General features: G+C 39.0%; 1 protein-coding gene across 1 annotated transcript in view; it reads right to left on the bottom strand.

Moving 5' to 3' along the window:
• Nucleotides 1-1,590: 1,590 nt before the first annotated feature.
• LOC116853046 (collagen alpha-1(XV) chain-like) overlaps nt 1,591-22,783 on the bottom strand; it is a 149,067-nt gene continuing 127,874 nt past the window's right edge. Inside the window, exons 3-5 of the mRNA XM_032833896.1 lie at nt 7,599-7,867; nt 5,610-5,885; nt 1,591-3,209 (exon numbers count right to left, since the gene is read on the bottom strand). Of these exons, the coding sequence (XP_032689787.1) occupies nt 3,090-3,209; nt 5,610-5,885; nt 7,599-7,867 (665 nt within the window). The 3' untranslated portion in view covers nt 1,591-3,089. The remainder of the gene's footprint in view (nt 3,210-5,609; nt 5,886-7,598; nt 7,868-22,783) is intronic.

The raw sequence follows: 22,783 nt of genomic DNA, 5'->3' as shown, positions 1-22,783 counted from the left end.
AAATCGCGGGAGTGTTTCACGCCGCTTGCGCGCATCTCGCGGCATATTTGTATGCATTCGTAAATTTGCGTGACTGAAAGAATTTCGATGATTTCTTAAAAGTAGACAGAGGACGAGAGGAGAGGAGGCGGGGAAGGGGAGGGGAAGGGAGAGAGTGGGAGTCTTGAGTAGCACGAGCGAGCGCGCTTGTAAACTGAAAATATGTTAAAGCAACGCGAGCGCCGGGGATATTTTTCGCGCGTTTTCATATTTTCCGCGCTTCTCATATTTTATCCGCGATACTCCAGCAAACTGTGTTTTATTAGCTGTCAACGACATTACGCGTTTCCTTTCCATTTTTCCGCCCGATGCCTGTAACCGTACAAAGGATATACCGTACGAGAGATCGTCGATCGTTTATCAGACTGTCCCGATTGCTCTTACCACATATTCTGGTCACGATTGAATAATTAAAACTCTCTGGTCAGATTTCGATGGTATATTCGTATTCACGTCACGTGAGATTTCTGTTACAAGATCATTCAATAATTTTCACATATATATTCCCGCGAAGACCCGCGAACATTTCTTTTTTTCTTCTTTGGGCGCGACCGAAATGGAAATTTTCTGCTCGCACTGCTGACGATAAGATGGCTGATAATTAGGTTTTATAAAGTAGACGATTTTAGCAGAGTCTGTTAAATTAATGCGCAAAGTTGGAAACTTCCTCTGCCTCCCTCCCTCCCTTTCCTCTTTTCTCTCTTTCTCTGTCCGTGCGTTTGGCCGTGTATTAAAATACGTCAGGCGATGGAGCTAAATATTAATTAATACGCAAAAATTACATATATTTTGCGGAGCTACGGACCGAACCATAAAAGAACCGCGGATGTTCGATGCAAATTCATTAACATAGCGCATGAATTAATTATCACTAGAGAGAGGAATTCTCGCGAGTGAGATAAAAGCAATGGCACATTACCGATGCGAAATATTGCAATGTGTCACGGTCCGCCTATTATCGCGGATGACTAATTAACGAAGGATCGAGTAAATCAATGCGTTTCGCGCATCGATGTGCAACACGTGGGCGCCCCCTCTGTAGATGATCATGTTGCGTCAGGATGAGGACTAATTATCATCTCTCTCTCGTGTCGATGATACGTAGTCATAGCTGTCCTTGCTATTAATGTGATACGGCGATTTCAAAGGCAATGATACGTTCAAGTGCTGTTGCCATACGCACATGCCGCAATATTAATTATTCGAAACACGATTAAACGCAAAAGCATCATTGTTTCGAGAAACGCTGCTGCAAAGTATTCGTCGATATTTACTCGAATCGCGCACGGAGAAAATGCTATAGCAAAAATTATAGCAAAATTTCTGCAACTTTGGGACATGCAGAAATATAATTGAAATATACCTGCTATTTATTTAAAAATGTTATGCATGTGCTTGTCTTTTTATTACATAATTATTGAAATTACTTGAATAATTTTTATCATGTACCAGAGGTAGGCTGTTAAAAATTTAATGGATGTTTTAAAATTTTTAATATTTTTTTGTAGTAATTTATACTACAATCTCAGTGCAACCCAACTTTGCAAAAAACATTGTAAAAAGAAATATATATATATATATATATATAAAATTTTAACACACAATACAATACTATAATATTTTCTGCATGCAATTTTATCGCTTTTGCTTCTCATCATCGTATCGTTTATACTTTTATTTCTCAATTACATTTTAATGTCAGTCGTTTTTAATTTTATCCCATTACTATTGCATATATTATTATTATTAATATTATATTTATAATGATATTATCAATTTATCATTACTAATATCATATTAATTATTTTTATATCACCATCGTGCCTCTCGCATGCACGCGCGACATTATTTTATTCCATGTTACATCGAGAGGTAAAATAAATTTGTATTCAATGAATACTAATAATATATTTATTTAAATCTAAATTCTTCTATTTAAATAGAGTAAACAATTGCTTTCGTGGAAAGTTGAGATTTTAAGAAAATATATGCAGAAGAAAAATTTGCTTGAATTAACTAAATGTCTAGTGAGATATGAACAAACTAGAATTCCGGCTAAAATTACCAGAATGCTATTTAAGTTAAAAAGATTCGGATTAACTAAATATTTAAATTTCTGATTGACCAGACTTGCGATTGTTCAAATGGAACAATTGTAAGTTCTGCTTAAAGGAACGCTGTGTCAAAATTTTTACCGATTGAGTGCTGACTTTTTCCTGCAAAGTTTACTTTATATTGGCGCTGCACAGATTTAGTACTATTACACATTAAAAATTCGTGGGAGGAAATGAATTGGAGAATTACTTAATATGCTACAAAAATGATAAAAAAGCTGACATTTCGAGTGTAAATATTTGTCAGATGCTGTCAACTATACGACTAATACGAAAAAATCTGTAGCTTGTACATACTGAACGCAAGATTGTTTCACCCAAAAAAATTTCAAAGAATTGCTGTACTTTTACACCTCAATTTAAAAGTTTAAAAACATCGGAAAAGCTTACAAAAAGATTTCTATATATGCATGATTAAGTTTTCCACTAAATATGATCAAACAAAGCAACACACATTTACGTGAGGTCTATGTATACAAGAAATATGAAAAGACAACGCGTGATTGCGTTAGTAACAATTGTCTCTACGTAATCGACATTTTTGGAGTTCGACATTGACTCCAGCGTTCTCTTAACTAAAAATCAACTTCAACAGAATTCCGGTAACTTCAATCGGCATTTCTGGCTCGCTCATATTTTACCAGACATTTAGTTAATTCAACGAAATCTTTTTCCTATGTACGTTTTCTTACCGAAAAATATTTTATACCAGCATAAATAAATATGTTATTAATACCCACAGAAAGCGAATAAATATTGTCTATTTTTAAAATATTTTTTCCCTCAGTCTCATGTAACATTCAAATGTAAATGCAACCGTAATTACGACAAATCAGTTACGTTCAGAATGTTCTGACTTCTAATATAATTTTGCGAATTTCTTTTCGCCAGTAAATTACTACTAATGCGAAAAGATCGATCACAAATTGCTGCTCTCTAACTAAACGTAAACGGCCGACCGACGCGAATCTTTCGTCTTTCGTTGTGTGCGACTGGCTCTCTCGAGCCACTCGAGTGCTCTTTGAGAGAGCGATAGTGGAAACCGAGACAACAGATCTGTAACATCGATATATAGGATTTCGATGAGGTATTTCGTACCCTCTTCACTCCTTCCGAACCCGCCGGCCCTTTATCCGACGGCGCTTTCTCCACGTTCGTGCTATCCTTTCACCTCCTTTTTACTTATTTTATCAGGATGCCGAATACGGTATTAAATTCTTAAAGGATATATACCGGTACGGATTTACTTCTACGAGCCACCGCTTTTAATTCCGCGGTCGTCGGCTGCCGCGCTTTATTTTGAAGTTTATGGCCGGCGCCCTCTTAATACGACGAGACTCGTGAAACAAGTGGCGAATGTATAGGGGTAAAAATTCGCCAGGGATTCACCTGAACGAGCGCCGTTTTCGTCTCGATCGCGGGAATTAGTGCGATACACGCCGGGCAATAAACACCGATGCAGAGCACGGTGAAGGAAAATATGGATTAACCCTTTATTACGCCATACCTTTGAAAAAAAGTTACACTGAAAGGAAAAATGTCTGAGAAATAATATTTACTTGGACGATACTAACACAGCATATTTATTTATATATACAAAATATACAAAATATTATATATATAAAATATTTTTTACACAAGAAAATGTATATTTTTTTTAAACTTAAAAAACATTAGTTTTTCATAGAATAGTTATTTATTCTATTCAAATAAGAGAATTTAAATTTAAGTAAATTAATGCTGTGTTAGAGTACTGTCAAGGAAATATTTACTAATTTTTAAATACGCCTCTCAGTATATAAATATATACTGTAGTACATAAATATTCTGTATATACTCAGTATATAAATATTCATATACCTGTATTTTTAAATTGTAATTTAGCATGCTCATCATTGTGACATCGTGAATTTAAGACAATAATGTTATTATCAGACAGTCTTCCAGATAGACAAGTGTGCGTAGATTTAGCAACTAGTACTAGTTGATTTATTGGTCCGTTGAATGGTTCAATACGGCACTCATACATTTATCAGATAAAGTAATGAAATACAAAAAAATATACGAAAACATTATCAAAATATGCTAAAACACATGTGTATCGCATGAAGTGTAATATGAAATTCTGAGTGTAGCTTTTAGCAAATTTGTTATTGCGTCAATATAACAAAAAATTTACATTCTTGTACAATTTAAATTGTATAATCATGATTAAATTCGATACATATATTTAATACGGTATATTCGCTTTGTAAATATAAAATTGAAATTAAAATATAATATTAGAAAATTGGAAAGTTATAAAAAAACTATAAAAATTGCAAAATTCTTATTGTGGATTACGCCATGTCGTGATAATCAGGAAAGTCTATCTGGGTCTGTTCACAACAACTTTTACTTTTTACAAAGTGAGAAGTTAACGAAACATACACTGAGAAAAAAATTATCGACAAAATCATCCGTCTCCAAGGAAATATTGTATCTATTGTACAAATTGATGCAACAATAAGTTACGTTGATATAATTATTGGATCAAACCGTCAATCATTGAATCAATTGATATATCGCACAACAATTATATAATTCAAACGATTAAATTCGTTTAAGCAAAGTCTCATTAACCCAACCACTTTTTTTCTCAGTGCAGAATCACGCATCAAAAATAATGAAACACAAACTAAAATATCTCGCAGTCGTTTTATACTCCGCAATCAAGGCTCGACATTTTTCAGTTATGCCATTTTTTCAGAGGCACAGGAAGAATCCGGGAGTTATAGAGGGTTAAATATTCTCGAGATTCGTAGCCCGCGCTCCCAGAACCATCGGAATAATTTCGAATGAGGATCCGGTAAGTGCGCGCGGCCGTACGGCACCTTTCGGTGAGAGCGTGCTTAATGAATTCGTTTAATATTCCGCGGACAAAAAGGGAATCGATTCGTCGAGCACGGCCGCGAACGAGACGAGAACGACGTCGTTCTGGAGGGAGATGCGCGCGCGCGGCTCCGCGAAACGAAACGAAACTAACTTACTGCGGACGCTCGCAGCCGCGTCGACAGTTCCGCGCGGATTCGCCGCGGACTGTTTGTTCCGCGTCAGCCGAGTCGATGTAACAAACGGCAAAACAAAAAGAGAAAAGGAAAAACGAGGGAGTGCGTTTCGATCCGCGCGCGCATTCGAGCCGGCTTATTCGCTTTGACTGCCCCTCATACGCATACGAAGTGCGAGAGTGCGGCGCTATGCTGCAGAGAGGAAAACTGCTTCCCCGCGGAAAACATCCCACGCAACAAGCGCCGTTCGTTTCGTTTCGCCTCGTCGCGCCGCGCACGAACGCTCGCGGAGCGTCCAATCTTTCTCCCTCCTCTCTTTTATCCATTTCTCCGTACTTTTCTCCTATTTTCCTTTCTTTTTTCTTTCGCCAAAACGACGGACGGAAAGACAAAGTGTTGCGGTACTCACGTCGTATCGTTCCTGGATGTGCGGGCCGGCTTGCGCGATGTAGAGCGTGCTGGCGGTGTCGAATACTAATTTCTGGGGGATCCTGGTGACCCGCTGCCGTGCCATCTCGTGGCAATTGAGGTAGAAGGTGACGTCGGTCGCGGAAACCTTGATGACAATCTTCGACCATTTCTTCGTCAGCTTCGGTACTGTGAATTTCGCCACCTCCTCCGAATGCGAATGCTCGTCCGAGTTCGTGTAGACCAGCGAGACGTTCTGGTTGGAGCCGGGCCCGTCCTTGGAACATGCGGTCACGGGGTTGATTTCAATATCCGCGGATCTGTCGGTCGGTCTGTCTATCTATCTCGCCGCTACGTGAATTATCTCGATAATGGTAATCTCGCGTGAGTTTGACGGTAAAGTGAATCGTTCCGTCGAACGCGCTTCTTCGTAGAGCGACGCGTCTTCTACATCGATAAATCGCACCACGGTCGACCGAGTCACGCGAGATAAATCTTGGGATGGGAGGAACGGAGGGGAAGGTGGGAGGCAACGGAACGAATTCACGGGAAATTGTGTGATTCAAGCAAATAAAGCGCGGCAATATTCTCACTGCAATTTCATGTGTTGAACAATGGCAATATTATTTGGGAGTAGCTGCGAGTATATTGAGGTTTCTTCAGGAATGTCCGAAGCATTCGGGGTTGCTTATTGTTCGGAACACGTACATGACATGTTACGGGAATGGCTCTTCGAAAGGAGCGCAAGGAGCTTGAAGAAATTTGAAGATCGAACGTGTAACGGCGGTATCCGAGGGATCGGGAAACGGAAGACAGCATTCGCTAAAGATCGCTTAAAGCGCAGCATCGTAATAAGGAGCAGAAGGAGGGGCAGCACTGTCCGGGACATAATAATAAAAGGAGGAGGTATTGCGGAGAACGTGCGGAATCGTTATCTTAGATCACGCAGAGATATTATCTCTTGCCATTTTGCAAGATATTTATTCGTTTACCTCGTAAGAAAATGCCACACGAAGCCACAAAGTGTGCTTAACCTTAATCTCTAGAGTGCAATCAGTGTATTCTTCACTGAGATGCTGCTATATTCATAAAACTGGTAGTTTAATTACAAAAATATAATCAGTAAAATTTCACTGAGAAAATCAGCTAATAATATACATGAAAAGAATTTTATAGTAAAATTGTTATAGAATTTAGTAAACAAAAGAATATATCGACAATCAGTAATTAATGACTCTTTCATTTTATATGTATGCTATTAAAAGTTTGCTATATTTGATAAATACTAATAACATATTTACTTAAATCTAAATTCTTTTAATTGAGTAGAATAAACAATTGTTTCCTTAAAAAACTGTACTTGTAAGAAAACTTATATTTTTTCATTAAAAAATTTAGTTTTCACTTTAAAAATATGTATATTAATATAAGTAAACATGTTATTAGTTACCAAATAAATATATTAATAAATATCTCTAATTTCTTAGATACTTTTCTCTCAGTGTGGTAATCCAATGTGGAATCATTTTGATTCCCTTAATTGTTTCCTCACTTTCTTGTTTTCTCAAATTTTCTTCTACAGAAGGAAAATAGAAGTAATACCGATCGCAAACATTTTCTTTTTATTAAATCGCAAGTGATCGTTCAAAGTGTAGGTCAAAATGACTGGCATTGGCAATCTGAGGTTAAAGAGCTAATAACCACCGAGCTGTTAAAGCAGATTCCTTCGTGATTTAATACAGCATCGTATTTCTCCGCCTTATCTCCTCATTTCCGCGCGACATTTGCTCCTCGATCTCACACGCTATTATTTTCCCTAACGTCACAGCGCCCGACGCGACGTCGCTCGTATAATCCTTAATAAAGCCGTTAACGTTCCAGAAAGTGAGAAAAATCGCGGGCGGTCGCGAATAATCATTCCTGTGGCAGGAAAAACATCGGCAGGAGGGACTTTTCGCGGAGCTTGACGATGCTCGTATGTGCGGCTTACCGAAATTCTAATGCCCAACTGGACGACGGTTTCGAAGGGATTGAGGACAGCGAAGAGGTAGCTCGTTCTGAAGGAGGTCGGCTTGAACGTGGCCACCAGAGTGAACTCGGCTGGCAACTTTTCTGGCAGATACAGCCTGTAGGGTTGCTTCACCTCGGAGCCGGGTCGAAAGCCAAACGCGGGGAATCCGTCCAAGCCGTCGTCTATGTAGAGATTGTTGTCGTCGGTCATCGACGACACCGACGCTTCCATTAAATCATACACCATCTCTGGAAATGCAAAATGTCGATAGCCTCCATTAAATCGGGTTTAACTGGCGATGGTAAAGGACCCGCGAGTGCTCTCATTGGTCAAACGACTAATTAATCTAACGATATTAAATTATCGTAATGACGTTAAATTGATATAGTGCGTAGATTGATGGGCGTAATCGAGGTTATTAGCTGGTGGCGAGTTTGGGGCGAGTGGAAATAAATTATTGCTCGCGAAATAAAGCTGTTTTACTATCAATGGCGGCGGTGGTCTTTGATTTGCAAAGCAGCTGTTATTGATTTAAAAAAATAACGAAAATATACGCACGCTCTAGGAAAAGAGAGAGGGAGAGTTCACTTAAAGCCGATGGGGCGACATATCGGTGGTGGAAAAACTAAGCGATGTGCGAGATTAGTTCTGTGTTCCTTGAATCAGCGGAACATTCGGCACATGTTTGCCGGCGCCGGTTACGGGGTTCCAATGAGAATGCTGTTAATTAAGGAAACCATCGCGAACGGGACACTTTGCGAAAAAGAGTTGAGCGCGCGTCCCGAGGAAACTACGTGCCCGGCAGTTCCGAGCGAATGCAGAAAGTTTAATTAATTTTTCGCGCGCTGGGCTCTTAAGAGTCGCGAGAGAGATTAGTAAGTGATATTCCAATAAGATTACTTCTCGCGGGGAAATTATCTAACAGCAGTTGTGCACGCGTGTCTTAGTCGGTGAGACCGACTTGGAGATGTATACTGGAAGAAGATTGTTTGGTGCTTGTAATTATAATTGCATAGTACCATATAATTATCGCCAGGAGAGCCACTTTTCTACACGGAAAGGTAATGTTATAGCTAATGTTCGTTCTGTGTGAGAAATTATTAATTAATTAAATAGTTAATTTTAATAAAATTAACTATTTTCACTCTCTCTGTCTCTCTCTTTCTTTCATTACTACTATAAGTTTCAGGGAGTTTCCTAGCCTAGAGCTTATAATAAACTCTACTCTACTCTACTCCCTTTTTCTCTCTCCCTTTCTCTCTTATTCTCTTTCAGTGCAGAATCGCGCCGCGTCGAAAAATCTCGCTATTGAATATCAAGGAATGTCAAGGAGTGAAATCTCAGACAGAAAGGCGGAAGTCTTCATTGTAACGCGTAAAGTCGTCGAACAAAAGAAGAATTCGAGTGATATGACCCGCAAATTTGCATACCGTACATTCATTGATCTCGTGAAAATTTATAATTATTATTCCGCCACGCGCGCTTTTCATATAACCAAATGTATACAATAGAACGAGCGTGCTTTTATCTATTTGTCACAGTTTTTCTTTGAACATCGATACAATCGTCAAATAAAGAAGAATGAAAGAAATACAGCGGAACTCCAACATTACAAAGCGTTACGGCGGTAAGCTGCAAGCTCGTACGCGGTATGATTAAGATCATAATTCTTTAATGCACCGCAACACCATTTTGCTCACCATGTGTCATGTGGATCTGTGACACTCGATGCATCGTGTGATACTCTACGGCTGAAAGCTCGATAACCGATATTTATTGTCGGCTACATGAGTCGCCGCAGTAAATCGCATTAAAAATCCTTCCAAAGCGACTAGACACCGACACGCCCGACTGATCATTATTGAAGGACGCTCTTTGTTGGACCAAATCGAGCATTGATGCTGTTAGTATCGAACAAGCGAACGATTCATTAGCGTGAAAATGAGATACGCGACACAATCCCGCTGCTTTCGTCCGCGACACGCGCGTGAAATCGGCCAGAAAGCTCGCGTCTTTAATTACGAAATTTTCCTTCTCTTCTCACTGTGGCGTTCACGAATTCGTGAAAATTAATTCATAAGGATCGGCTATAATGCAGTTACGTTTCAAAGTCATGTCACTAGTCTGTGAATCGAGCGTATATCTGTTTTCTTCGCGTAGACTCGTGAAAAACGAAGAGTTTCGTCGAATCCGTCAATGAAACTTCGTATTTTATATGAGCCTGCGAACTTACAAATACACGATCGATTCACAGCCACGACTTCAAAACGTAACTGCGACCATCGCATTGTAGACGATTTCTTATGTACAATGCATCATGCTATATGCTTTAATCAAAAGCACACGCAAATTTTTTGTAGCTACTTTGCAAAAGGTTAACATTGAGGATTCTCGAAATGAAACGCTTATAAAAAAAAAGAAGAGAAAGGGAGAAAAAGCCGGTTACTATCTCTACCATTACTAGTACTTTCGATGGGAAATTTATTGGAGCTTTTTTGTGTTCGATTGTACGGTGATGTTTGGAAATCGTTTTATTTTATGAAGAATCTATTGAAAAAACATACGGATGAAAGCGTATTGTGAAAAATAGTCCACGCCTCTATATTGAGGTGAAAAAAAAAATATATATATACACACACACACATACATATGTACTATAATATTCTGCATGCGGTGCCCGCTTCGCATTTTCTCCTCACACATATTCCCCTATCATAAGCACCTGCTCTAAGCTAAATTCGTGAGCAACCTAAAAATGTCGGACGAAAACACAGCAGTAGCGGCGTGTCGGCGAACGGTGTAAGTTAAATTATCGCCACGCTCGAGGTAATTTTCAAATTGCATTTGGCCGCGCCATATTCTCGCTTAACATATTCCCCGGCCGCGGAAGCAACTCGGTTTTGAGTGCTCAACGAATTCTGGCTTTCGTATCTGACTTGCCATCTACAGGCCGCACTCCTTCTTTTTTTTTCTTTCTCCATGAGCCGCGATAGAACAACTTTTCGATAATACGATTTCTTTTTTATTTCGATTTTTGACGAAGATTATGTTATTATTTGCCCGAAACAACGGTGGATGCAATTAAGCAAACATGCGTCTGATAAATAATGTCGTCAAAGCTGAATTCATTTACCGAATGTCACTGTTTGTTATCGTCGTAAAACGACGGAGGATATCTCCAATTTATATTATCGTCGTCCGCAATTTGTTCGCAGCCCGTTAATTATAAAGGACGATGGATAAAATGAATCGATTTTTGTTTAAAAAGTGTAAAGTGAATTATGCGCATAATCTTACGTCTTTAAGTTGCTAAATGCGATGGCAATAATTTTATCCGCGAGAAAGTGAAGAAAATTTGCCTTAAAAGGGTCGAAATAAGTCACTTTTAATAGTAATTCGGTTAGTGATGATTTTGTTCCAGTTATATATCTAGACGCCATGCTTGAAAACTTTATCGACGAAATATTGATTTTTTCTGCAAAATTTACGTTGTATTGATTGTACAGAATTACAAATGCTTTTACATGCTGAAAGTATGTATAATGAATCGGAGTATTACTCGATATGTGACAAAAACGACAAAACATTTTAAAATTAACATCTCGAGCCAATTTCACACAACTCACACAAAATGATAATTTAAACTCGCCGCAGCAATAATCGATGTAACGAGTTTAATTGCGCGTCGATTAAATGCACCTAAAAAACATATTCTCATTCTTGAAAGAATCCTCTTATATATGGCTCCAAGAGGATTCTTTTAAACCAAAAAAGAAATATGTTTATACCCAAGAAAAAAACTTTAGTCACAAGGTGCGCGATTTCCTGTAATTCCATTAATGTTCTAAGCAAAATCTCTCTCCGAAAAAGTATTCCTTTTCCAACAAAAAGGACGATATTAATCTCTTGGACGGTGATTTCAAACTATATTTACTTAATAAAAAATTTCTGCAGCTTGTATGTATCGTCATACGTGCATTTGCTCCGCTAACGAAAACTTCAAGGAACATTTCTGTATTTTTACAACAGAATTTAAAAGCTCAAAAATGTACAGAAGGTTTGGGAAAAGGTTTCTGCGTAGTGATGTTTCCTGCTAACGTGGTAAAACAAAGCAGCACGCATTTATATAAGATCTGTACAAGAAATACAAAAAGGATAGTATGGTCGTATTAGCGAGATCGTCTCTATGTTATCGACATTTTTCGAGTTCGTTGCTCACTCCAATATGCTCTAAACTGCTTGTATTGCAGTTTAGTTTTATGACTTTTTTTTCACTGAAAATTAAGGAAACACTTCAAAATGAAATATTTCAGAAATACTATCGTCGTATTCAACGCGACCCAGAAGACATAAGATTACGTATATGTAACTTAAGTTACATTTTCTAAACCAAAATCGGTTCATTTTACCTCCTTTCTTCTTTGCGCGATTATTGCGCATGAAATGTGAGGACACTTGGTCGTTCTTCTCTCGTCCCTTTTCTGTTCTTTTTCTCTCATTAACGAGACGCGGGCAAAACTTTCCTTATCGCGAGATGAATTTTTCGCGTGCGTCTTCCACCGCTTTTTGGAACTCAAGATTCGCGGAACAATTGCTCGTAAGGCCGCGGGCCCCTCGGCGCCGGGAAGATTTCAATGCGTGATGGATCGGGGCGTCCGCGTATTGATATGCGCGGTGATTTAAACGCCGGCACAAGAACTAACGCGGCGACCTCTTGCGCGCTCGTACACTCCTGAGACGGATCTCCGCTCGACGCCGAAATTGCGGATAGGCCCGTGCGATTTCGAGGCCTATGCCGAGGGGAGGGTGGCGCGGCATGCAAATTGGCAGGAGACGAGCCGGTAATTAAAGATGCGCGAATTAACGACGATACCCGACTGAGTCGCTTACGCGCGCGCGGAGTTCACTTACACTTTGTGTCGCGACGGGATTTTATTTTCACTCGATTAATCTCAGCGCCTCATTAACTCTCCCTCGTATTAGGCGCGAAACTCTCGTTCGCATACCGCGGACGTGGCGAACCGTGAAATCCCCGTTATATCGCGAGCGCAGGTTTCATCAGCGATAATAATCAATTTCGAGGGCCGCGACGGCGACGTCGTGTTGCTCGGATCTCTGAGATCTAGCGGTGATATCTATTTTTTCCGCGATAAACGTATATATCCAAGATAACTGTCATGTTTTTTCACGTATCGTGCGCGTATCGATACCCGGTATTTTCACACAAAATAATAATTTTAACTCGCCGCAACGACGATCGGTGCGGCGAGTTTAATTGAGCGTTGATTGAATGCACCTAAAAAATATATTTTCACTCTTAGCGAAATCTTCTCACATGTATATAGCCTCAGGACGATTCTTCAAAAACCAAAAGAAAAATACGTTTACATTCGAAAAAATAATTCCAGTTGCAAGATGTTATTTATTGTAATCCTATATTCTAAGTGAAAACTCTTACTGAAAAAGTATTTTATTTCTATTCTTATTTTAATTTTTTGTGTTAATTTTTTACATAATATTTATATTATTTTTTGAATATATTTGCCTTGAATTAAATTAACAAAAAAGTTTACGTGAATTGTTCTAAGCATGTAAAATGTATTAAATGTGACAGGAAATTTTTGCTGTGCAGTAATTCACTATTCTTTCATCTCATTATGCTACTTATATCTTAGAAATTGAAACGCGTGCTATTAAAAACACTTGTTATGTTTCTAGTGAAGTTTACTATGTTCCTTAGCAAGATAGATCTTACTGGAAGTCTACTCCTGAACTACTAAAAACACGATAAAATTTAAGAGAATTTATATTAAAAAAACTAATATTCTCTCCGTATTGTTTTAACTTCTTGTTTGTTTAGATCAAGAGAAATATACTGACTTGAAGCAGAATACTCTAGAAAAAATTTCTATCAAAAACAAGACTTTTATTATAGACAAAAGATTGAAATTATTGTGAAAAAAGAAAACTAATATTCTCTCCGTGTATTTTAACTTTTTGCCAATCAAGTAGAATATGTTTACTTGCAGCAGAATGCTCCCTGCTAGAAGAAATTTCTATCAAAAACAAGACTTTTCTTATAAACAAAAGAAGAAATTCCTCTGACTTTAAGAATATTGTGCTTATAATATATCTTCTTCTTGATTTTAGAAGAATTCTCTTGAGAGACCATACGCAAGCGGATTCCGCTAAAGATGAGATTATATTTTCTTGAGTGTGATTATCGCATTTCAGCCGAGAAAATCGGAGACAGCAGCAGAGTCTCGTCCTTCGCGACGAGACCGCGAATGCAATTACACAACGGCGTGAGGACAGCTTTGAATTCTCGAGGATCTCGGCGACGCGCACGTGACGGCGATGCGCTCGCGATACAGTCATGGCACTTTGTCCGACGATAATTAGGTAATAAACTCGACGCGACGCGTTATTAGCGCGCGCAAGCGAAAAAGTTATCACGAATTATTATAATAATGGCGCGCGCGCGCGTATTACATGCGATTTCGCGGGCGCTCGTCGCGCCGTAATCCTCGTCGCGTCTCGCCTCGCCTTCCTCGTATTCCCGCGCAAATCCATTTGCATAAATCCGTATGCCAATTCGCCGTGTCAGCTCGTTACAACTTTGCCGGTGGCGCGCACAGGAATCCATGAATCCCGCAAAATCGAACAAACGCTGAACGACGTTTCAATACGTCGCTCATGCAAATGTCCTCTTTAAGCGCTCCAAGTGCGTTTTGTTATCAGTGTGGTATTTTATTCGCGTGTAGCCTCTACCTGCTTTCATGCACGCTTCGATTGTTTATCGCGTTTATTATTATTGTCGAGTAAACGCGGAGGAAACACCAGTCAAATAAAATCAGTCAAGGGCTTTTGATTGCTTCTATACACAGGCATAGTGTATAAAATCAAGCAAGAGAATATAACTTTTAGATATACATTGTCTGGTATAACTTTTAGATCGTCAAGAAATATGCCTTAATGTTAACATCATCCAAACGTTTTAATCTTAGTTTGGATTATCTTAACATCGAAGAAAGTACATTTTCTTCGCGATCTAGAAATTATGTCAGAGACAGAAAGAAAGAGAGAATTTCATTTATTGTGCGTTCTAGGATATTATTCTCTCAAGCGCATAGATTACAGAAAATGAAAATAAATAAAAGTAAAAGCAAATAATATAAATTAATGGGAGTGATTTATAATTCGCATATTATTTAGCATAAAAGAATAGTATACAGAGAAAACAATGACTAAAGTACGCCAAAAAAAGAGACAAACAAGAACCAGCTTAAACACATACTTGTTTGGTGAAAATCATCTCTTTAATTTACAATATTCAACCCGTTCAGAGAGAGAGAGAAAGAGAGAGAGAGAGAGAGAGAAAAGAAGAGAGATAAAGCAATTCGTCTTAGTTAATCATATTGCAATATAATATCTGTATTCTCTTTCTCTTCTTCTAAGAGGAAAAAAAGTGAGCAGAAATATTTAAAAAATAAAAAAAGATCTATTTGGTGTATACTACAAAATAACATATTTACTTAAATTCTAAATTCTTCTTTCCTGTAATATAACAAACAATTGTTTTCATGAAAAGCGCTTAAATTTTAAGGCAATGTACGTTTTTTTATTTAAAAAAATTTTTATGTTAATATGATTACGTTATTAGTATTCAGCAAGTAAGAATATGTTTTATTTTTTAAATATTTCTTTTCTCAATGTGTGTATAGCCTCTCAAAGAAGCCATTGAATAATTTTATTTGATTGGATGTCAAAAAGTCTTACAGAGAACCGACTAGTCCCGCGTAATTTTCGTGTGCAATTATCTTGTGAAGACGCGCGCGAATCACATATCGTCGACAACTACTTATCGTGCGATAAAACCTACGTTAAGAAAGAGGGGATAAATTATCTATTCTGGGGGAAACGGGCGAGGAAAAATCGCGGGATCCGATTTCATCGGCGCGCGATTGTCGGTGCTGTTTCCAGCGCGAAAAAATTGGCTGCTATGAGAAACGAGAGATAAAGAGAGAGAGATCACGTCGGATCGAATAGACACGTGTAGGCCATCGCCGTCGCTATTGCGAGACTGCTCTCGGCGAGAACGGAACGTGAGAACGGCGTCCCGGGGGACACCGTGTTCCCGCATTCCAGCAAGTTTCCCGATCTCCCTCCCGGGACGGCGCTTCTCCTCGGTCTGGCGACGCAATTCTGCGATTTTTGCAAACGGTTTGTTTCTGTCGTCTCGTACGAGTCCGTGAAGCGGTTCGTCTCGCGTTTTTGTCGCGCATATTTCACTGCTCGAAAGGAATGAATGCCGGCCCGCTATTCGCCGCGACATCCTTTCTCGTGTACTCACGGACGTACTCGGCATTGCTGAAACGAGCAATTCTCGTGAAAAGTGTGTAGACTATATAAAGGGACAGGCGTTCGCATTATCGTCTATTAGGGATGTGTGTGTATGAGAGAGAGAGAGAGAAAAAAAGAGAGAGAGAGAGCGTGTATGTGTGTGTGAGATAAAAGGTGTAATTCGTCGTAGATAATGAATTAACGAGCGGGAGCGAGATGAACGCACGCGATACCGAAAAAAGCAATGCGAAAAGAGAGGAAGTTAGAGGGGGAGAGAGATTGTATTGTTAAGTAAATTTCCCCCGATATAAACTGATCAATTTGGCGATACAGCTCGGTGGCGCGCGTCGGTATGGAAATATTTAATTACATTGTGTTTTATGTTTGATATATACGACCAGCACACACGCAACGGCGTGATGATGTTTGCTGTATTATTGGAGGCAACCATCAGTGACATTATTGGCACGTGAAAGCAATTAATATACCACGCGCGTTCGCGATATTCTTCTCGAAATTGCGCGGGACGAAGTGCGAAAAAAATCGATCGCGGCTTACTTTCACTTAATTTTCTAATCGAGTCGTGTCGCGCGCATTTGTCTTTCTTGTCTCGTTGGAGAAGGAAAAAGAGAGAAAAAGAGAGGAGGGGAAAGAAGGAGAATGGGAGAGATCATACAAAGTTGTAATGATAAAAAATATGATAATTAAAGATAATTCTCTTTGTGCCAGTCGCGCTGTGCTGCACGCCACGTAATTGCAAAGTGTAGAATCGTAACTCGCTGAGTTATCGAATTGAAGTTTCAAGTAAAGTTACTCTTTGTCGTGAGAGACGACGGAGTGTACGTGTATGTAAGAGGCAAACTTAAGAGAGAGAGAGAGAGAGAGAGAGAGAGAGAGAGAGAGAGAGAAAGGGGGAGGGGTCCTCGCTTCTCTCTTCTTCCTCGCTCTTTCTTTCTCTCCCCGTCTTTTTGTAGCTTCTGTCGTATTAAAATGTCGAAGTCGCTGGCGAGCAGGGAATTTCACGAGAAACAATAGCGCGAACGCGCGGCGGAGGACAAGAGGAAGTTCTTTTTCCATCAAAAGTTGGAGTAACCAAGCAGCGGGCGGAAAAATGCGGCTTCGTTAAAAGCGGGAAATACAGGCCCGGCCGCGTCCGCAGTACTGTCTTGCGCTGTTTGTTGTTACATCGAATACTGCGCGCACCGGGAAACTGCCGCCGTCGCTATGCGAGGGGCGACATTGTATTTTTAAGTCTTATAAGCTTCTGTTTATTGTACATGGAAAATATACGCCGAAATGATTGCGCCCGCGGTCTCCTACCGATGTTTGCTCTACGCAGAGAAATAAAAACACTCGCGCGCATAGTCTCTCACAGAGAGATGTATATTCGTCGGCGAGAGATCGCGCTGTACCGAAATGCATTTGTTTTTGAAGAATTATCACGGCCACGCGGACAAAAATATTTCCTATTTAAAGTTTGCGCGCGGGAATAATATTTTGTTGTGACGTTTAGAAATTGTGCGACAATTTCATTGAGTCCCCGTTGCGACGTGTTCAGCGTTCTCTCCCCACCCTGTCTCCCTCCTCCCTGTCGTGTTTGTCTTTTATTATTTATGCAATTTGATAAATTTGCGCGAATAATGCGAAATGTGCGCGCGTACTTTCGGGAACTGCTGACGTAAATGAAGTCGCCCGAATTAACTCGATAAAATATGCACGCCGAAAATTAGCGCGCGGGCACGTAAATGAGCGGGCAAGAGTACGCTTTTGCCAATAAATGAACGCCGATTGTCGTGATAGCCGGTCTATCGTTCATTTCAAAAAGCGTTTAGAGATGATTGCATTATTAAGCTAAACACACACACATATTCGCACGCCACGCGTACACATACACACTTTTTCTTCTCTCTCAATCTCTCTCTCTCTCTCTCTCTCTCTCTCTTTCTTCTCTCTCTCTCTCACTCTCTCTCTCTCTCTGTATTACGTTAAATATTCCGTTATATTAAATCCAGTAGATTTCCCCGCGTCGCAAACACAGCAATGCGCCTGTCCCTTTTATGTGAACCACACACAAAAAGATACATGCTGCATTCAAGTAAATGCTACTTGTGTTTCAAGCATCTCAAAAGTTTATGTATCTGCAAATTTATCATGAGTTTTCGTCATAGGATTTATTCAAAACACATTCTGAATTCTAGTAGGTTTAGCATTTCAATCGAGAATATTAAATTAGAAGAGAATTTCGGTTTATTTACATGCAGTCAAGCCAGCTTTTTCTTCGAGAATTATATTCTTGTAAAAAGAATGAATTCTTCTTTTGAGCATATAATCTGAGTTTTTCCAAAATTCATTATATATTTTGAGGTTATTATCAAGAAAATATTCTTTGTTGAACATAGTCAACTACTTATAAGAAGGAAAGCAAAGTAATCGCTTTTCTTAGCAGCGGAATGATATTTTTCTGTGTGTAGTGTTGCACTGAAACTTCGTTTCTTATCTTTTCAACGCAATCTAAGTCGAAATTTTAGTTCTGCTTTCGACACAAACTTTCTAACGTCTATGTATTCAGTCAAAGGATCAGTCTATGTTTAATACATATGGAAATAGAAGTTCTATCTAACGTCTCTAAATGACAGAAAATGCACAAATGTTACTCGTTTTAAAGGTTCTAAAGATTCGAAAGAGAACCTCTCAGTGAAGTTGTAAGTTAAATAGAATCAAGATATTGATATAGCTTTTAGAATATCAAAGTGAACGGAAAAAAAGTAATAATCATCAAACCTGAATAACAATTACCAGATGCTTTAGTGAAATACACGCACTGAAGGTATAGATGAATATAATCAAATAATTTAAGCATTGACAAATAACTTTAACTTTATTATTTAAAATTTAGTATTGATTGCTAAGATTTTATGACTATTATAATAATTTATGTGGCATGCATCACTAAACAATTTATCAAATAAAACCATGTTGTTTAGTGATACTTACTACATTATATTGATAAATACACCAAATGACAAAAGTACTTTGATAATACTCAATATCTCATAATTATTATCTCATAATTATTATCAAATTATTTAATATTCTATTTATTAAATTAACCATTTAATTGACTCAGCTAAACGAAAGATCCTTCTTGATAATTATTATGTAATTATTATGTAATTATTAGACGATTGATAACTATTACTATATTTTATGTTAACTATGCGTCAAACATTGCACACTCAACCAAGTGCATTTGCTAACTTTTGTAAGACTTTTATTGCAAGACTTTTTTCAGTATAGGCTTTAAATATTGTGATAGCAAGGGAAAGATCAAAGTTTTGACTCGGGAAGCTACATATTTTTTTATTCTAAAGGCAAAGAAAGCGACTTAATTTAACTACAAAAAGGAAACAGATTTAACATTATCATACCTAATATTAATCGCACTTTCCTGGTCGAGCGATTCGAGCTAATTCGCGAAGTATCGTCGGCAGTCCCGCGGATAAAGCGCTGCATTGACGTGCCGCGAGCACTCAGCAGTCACTTCTCTCGTCGGGGGTAATCCCTCCTCGCCGCAAATCGCTCGCATCGCCATACAAACTCGTTCCCGGCGCATTATTTCCCACGTAAATTCTGGGCGCGGCGCGACCGCGCAACGGGAGGGAAGTTAAATGGTGAAACAAACAGCGCCGCTTTAGAAGTTGGTAGCCGCCCGGCCGGCGCGAGGGAGAAAAGTTGCGGCGAGGGGGGAGGGGAAGTTGAAGCGAAGGCGCGCGCGGGAGAGAGAGCGAAATCAGATTACAAAAGATTGCGGCCAAGAGTGCCCTCCCAGCCTTCGCTTTTCGCGCCACCGCGGAAGGCGTCCTCTTCTTCCTCTCCGTGGTGTTTCCTTTCGCTCGCTCCGTCGCGTCGCCGAAGAGTCGCTGAAACCAACCTGAGGCGATGACGACGACGTGGCACGAGAGATCGAAAAGAAAAACAGACGCGCGGCAGACCGCGCCAAGCGAGTAAATCGAGTTCCGAGCGAATTCTCTCCTCCGGGTCTTGTTCGCGAATTTCATGCGACCGCTCGCGTCCCGCGCTATGTCCGGCCACTGCTCCGCAGTAGTAATCGAGCGTTTTTGTCAGACACGTCGGTTCCAGCGCGGCCTGGCAGATGGCGCCAGAGAGGCCGCCGACCTCCGCGAATCCGGCTCGTTACAGTCGCTACCTACTTTATTGCCGAACGCGGCACGTATTTTTCAACTGGTAGCCGGACTGCTCGAGACTTTTTGCCTTGAGCGCGAAACTAGCGTCCCGCTTCGATCGACCGCTGTCGATCGTGACCCCGTCTCGTGGGAGCACCATGAAAACGCTGATCTCGAATGTCGAATGTCACGGTGAGATCCTCTTGGACGAATCCCGACTATAGAGTCCCAATTTCGGGTTTATCAATGTATTAAAAAAGTATACATTATAATAAAGAGATGAAACAAAGTTTTCTTTTTATATTCCTTAGTCATTTGCAATTTTATTATAGGGTTACATTCACAAACATTCTTAATATTTAAGAAAAAGAAAATCTGGAACATCAGTTGTTTTACCGACTCTTTAGATTTATAAAACTGCTGGTGGTAAGTTGTGCTACGTGTACCATTATTTTATATGGGCTAAAATAACGCGCATATGTGAATATGGACATTATTAATATAAAATTGCATAACTCGTTATACGAGCACGTAATATTTGCTGACCTATAGTTGGGACTTGCGCATAAATATTTTTTTTCAATAATCTTTTTATGATAAAATAAAACAATTTAAAGTCTAATAATTTTGTTTTGAAGAATTTAATAATTTAATAATTTCGATTGCTCATTGATACATAATCCGTTTTAATGTCCGATTAACAAATTTATGTAAACGATGAAAAGTTATTTTAATCTTGAATAACACAATTAGGACCGTTATTTCATAATCTTCTTGATTTTCAGACTGATATTGAGAAAATATCTTCTTCCTCTTCTTAGTGTTTAGACTTGATATTCAGAAAATTTCAAACCATGAGTTTGTATCTTTCCTTCCTTTTCTCCTTAAATCTTTCTTTTTCTTTTTTCTATGAGCAGAAGTCGCTCGATTATACGCGAATCGCGTACCGAGCAGAGTTGCGAATTTAGATCGGTGTAGCAGTTCAGAGCGACGGACGTATCGGACACGTTGAATCAGAAATACTGGAATATCACTCGTAACGAAGTGTGCCAGAGCCCGTTCGACTCGTTACACCCTCCACCTACTTCGTCATTCGTTACGGCTTATGCGAGCGAACGCGGTCGTCGATTGTTCCACTTTTTCTACGTCGGTCGGCTTTCAAGCTTCACGCGCGGCTAGTTCTCGTTTCGCCTCTACGTTCAGTTATCGCGAGTGATATTGATACGATTCCCATCGACGGCGCACTGAGTTATCATCTCAGGGACATTCGATCGAACGCAAAATATTGAATGAAAATCCGCTGCGGTACTAAACATTGCTACGCGCGCGCGTTCGCGTTTGCCGTATATTTGACAGCTCTTGTTTATCCCCATCGCGTTTTCCATCGCGTTTCCAAGTGGACGAGAGACAAATATACGAGACGGCATTTTTCTAAATGAAATTGAATAATTTCATTATTGACCAATCTCGTTTAGAAAGATTTATGAGTAGAAAGTGACTGAAAGATGAGTAGAAAATGACTGAAAGAAAAGACACAGATTTCCTTTTCAATGATGGGTTTGCGTTCCTTTTTTTAGAGGATGTATGTAAAACATTTCTCATAAATAATTTACATTATAGATAAGCATATATTTACGAAGGATATGATATTATATATAATGCAATTTATTTATGGAATTGTTATAAATTTATTTATGGAGATAATCCATAACACAATTTATTTATGAAATTTCTTAAATACGTTCTGAAAGAAGAGATGCAAAATCACCATTGGAAAGGAAAAAGCCAGCATCTTCAATCCATCATTTTAAGACTCTTGGGTATTCGCCATGGAACTCTTGACTGATGACGTCGGAGGTAAGAAAACGCATGTCCAAAATTCTTGCGTGCTATTTTTAAAGAAAAGGATATGTATGGAAGAATTCAGGTTGTATAAGCATATCTGTAAAAATGCTTCTATAACTATCACTTTCTCTTTACAGTCGATAAATAGTAAAATTAACGTGACAAGCAATTCTTCGTTAACTTTTAACTTTCTTCATCATTTCTTTAACTTTCCTCATCATTTTGTCACATTTATTTATGGCTATTTATTTATGGCTATTTATTAACTGTCGTGGGAAAAGGATGGTTTCCGGAATACTTTATATGTTTTAGTGATCTAAAGTATTCTTCCATACAAATATCTCTTTATTAGCACGCAAGAATTTTCAGCGTGTCCTCTTTTCTAACGTCACAATCCAATATGGCTACATCAAATACCCAGGAACCTTGAGCAGAGATCTTTTCTATTTTGTTTAAATAATTTCACTGATAGGAATTATAGATCAACGCTAAGTTCATCAGAGAAATCGCAAGTCGGTTGAAAGATCACAAACTTGTTTTTATCAAAGTTTTTGCTCAAAAAATTGCAATGATCATAGTATAAGCATATCGACGATACTTCTCGAAGAAGTTCATTATATCGCGAACGAAATGATCGTGAACGTGCAAACGGGCTTGCGCAGTGATCATCTATGTTGATAACGCTCCAATAACTATCTCGTGAAGCATTATATTTCAGTGTAAGGTACATATTATCCACTTATACCGAGAAACTTGTCCTTCCACCCTCTTGACTCACCGTCATACTGTGTG

The sequence above is a fragment of the Odontomachus brunneus genome, unplaced genomic scaffold (assembly GCF_010583005.1).
Source record: "Odontomachus brunneus isolate Ranch 3 - 2012 unplaced genomic scaffold, Obru_v1 Obru_scaffold_273, whole genome shotgun sequence".
NCBI classification, from domain to species: domain Eukaryota; kingdom Metazoa; phylum Arthropoda; class Insecta; order Hymenoptera; family Formicidae; genus Odontomachus; species Odontomachus brunneus.
This window is presented reverse-complemented; position numbering and strand designations above follow the sequence as displayed.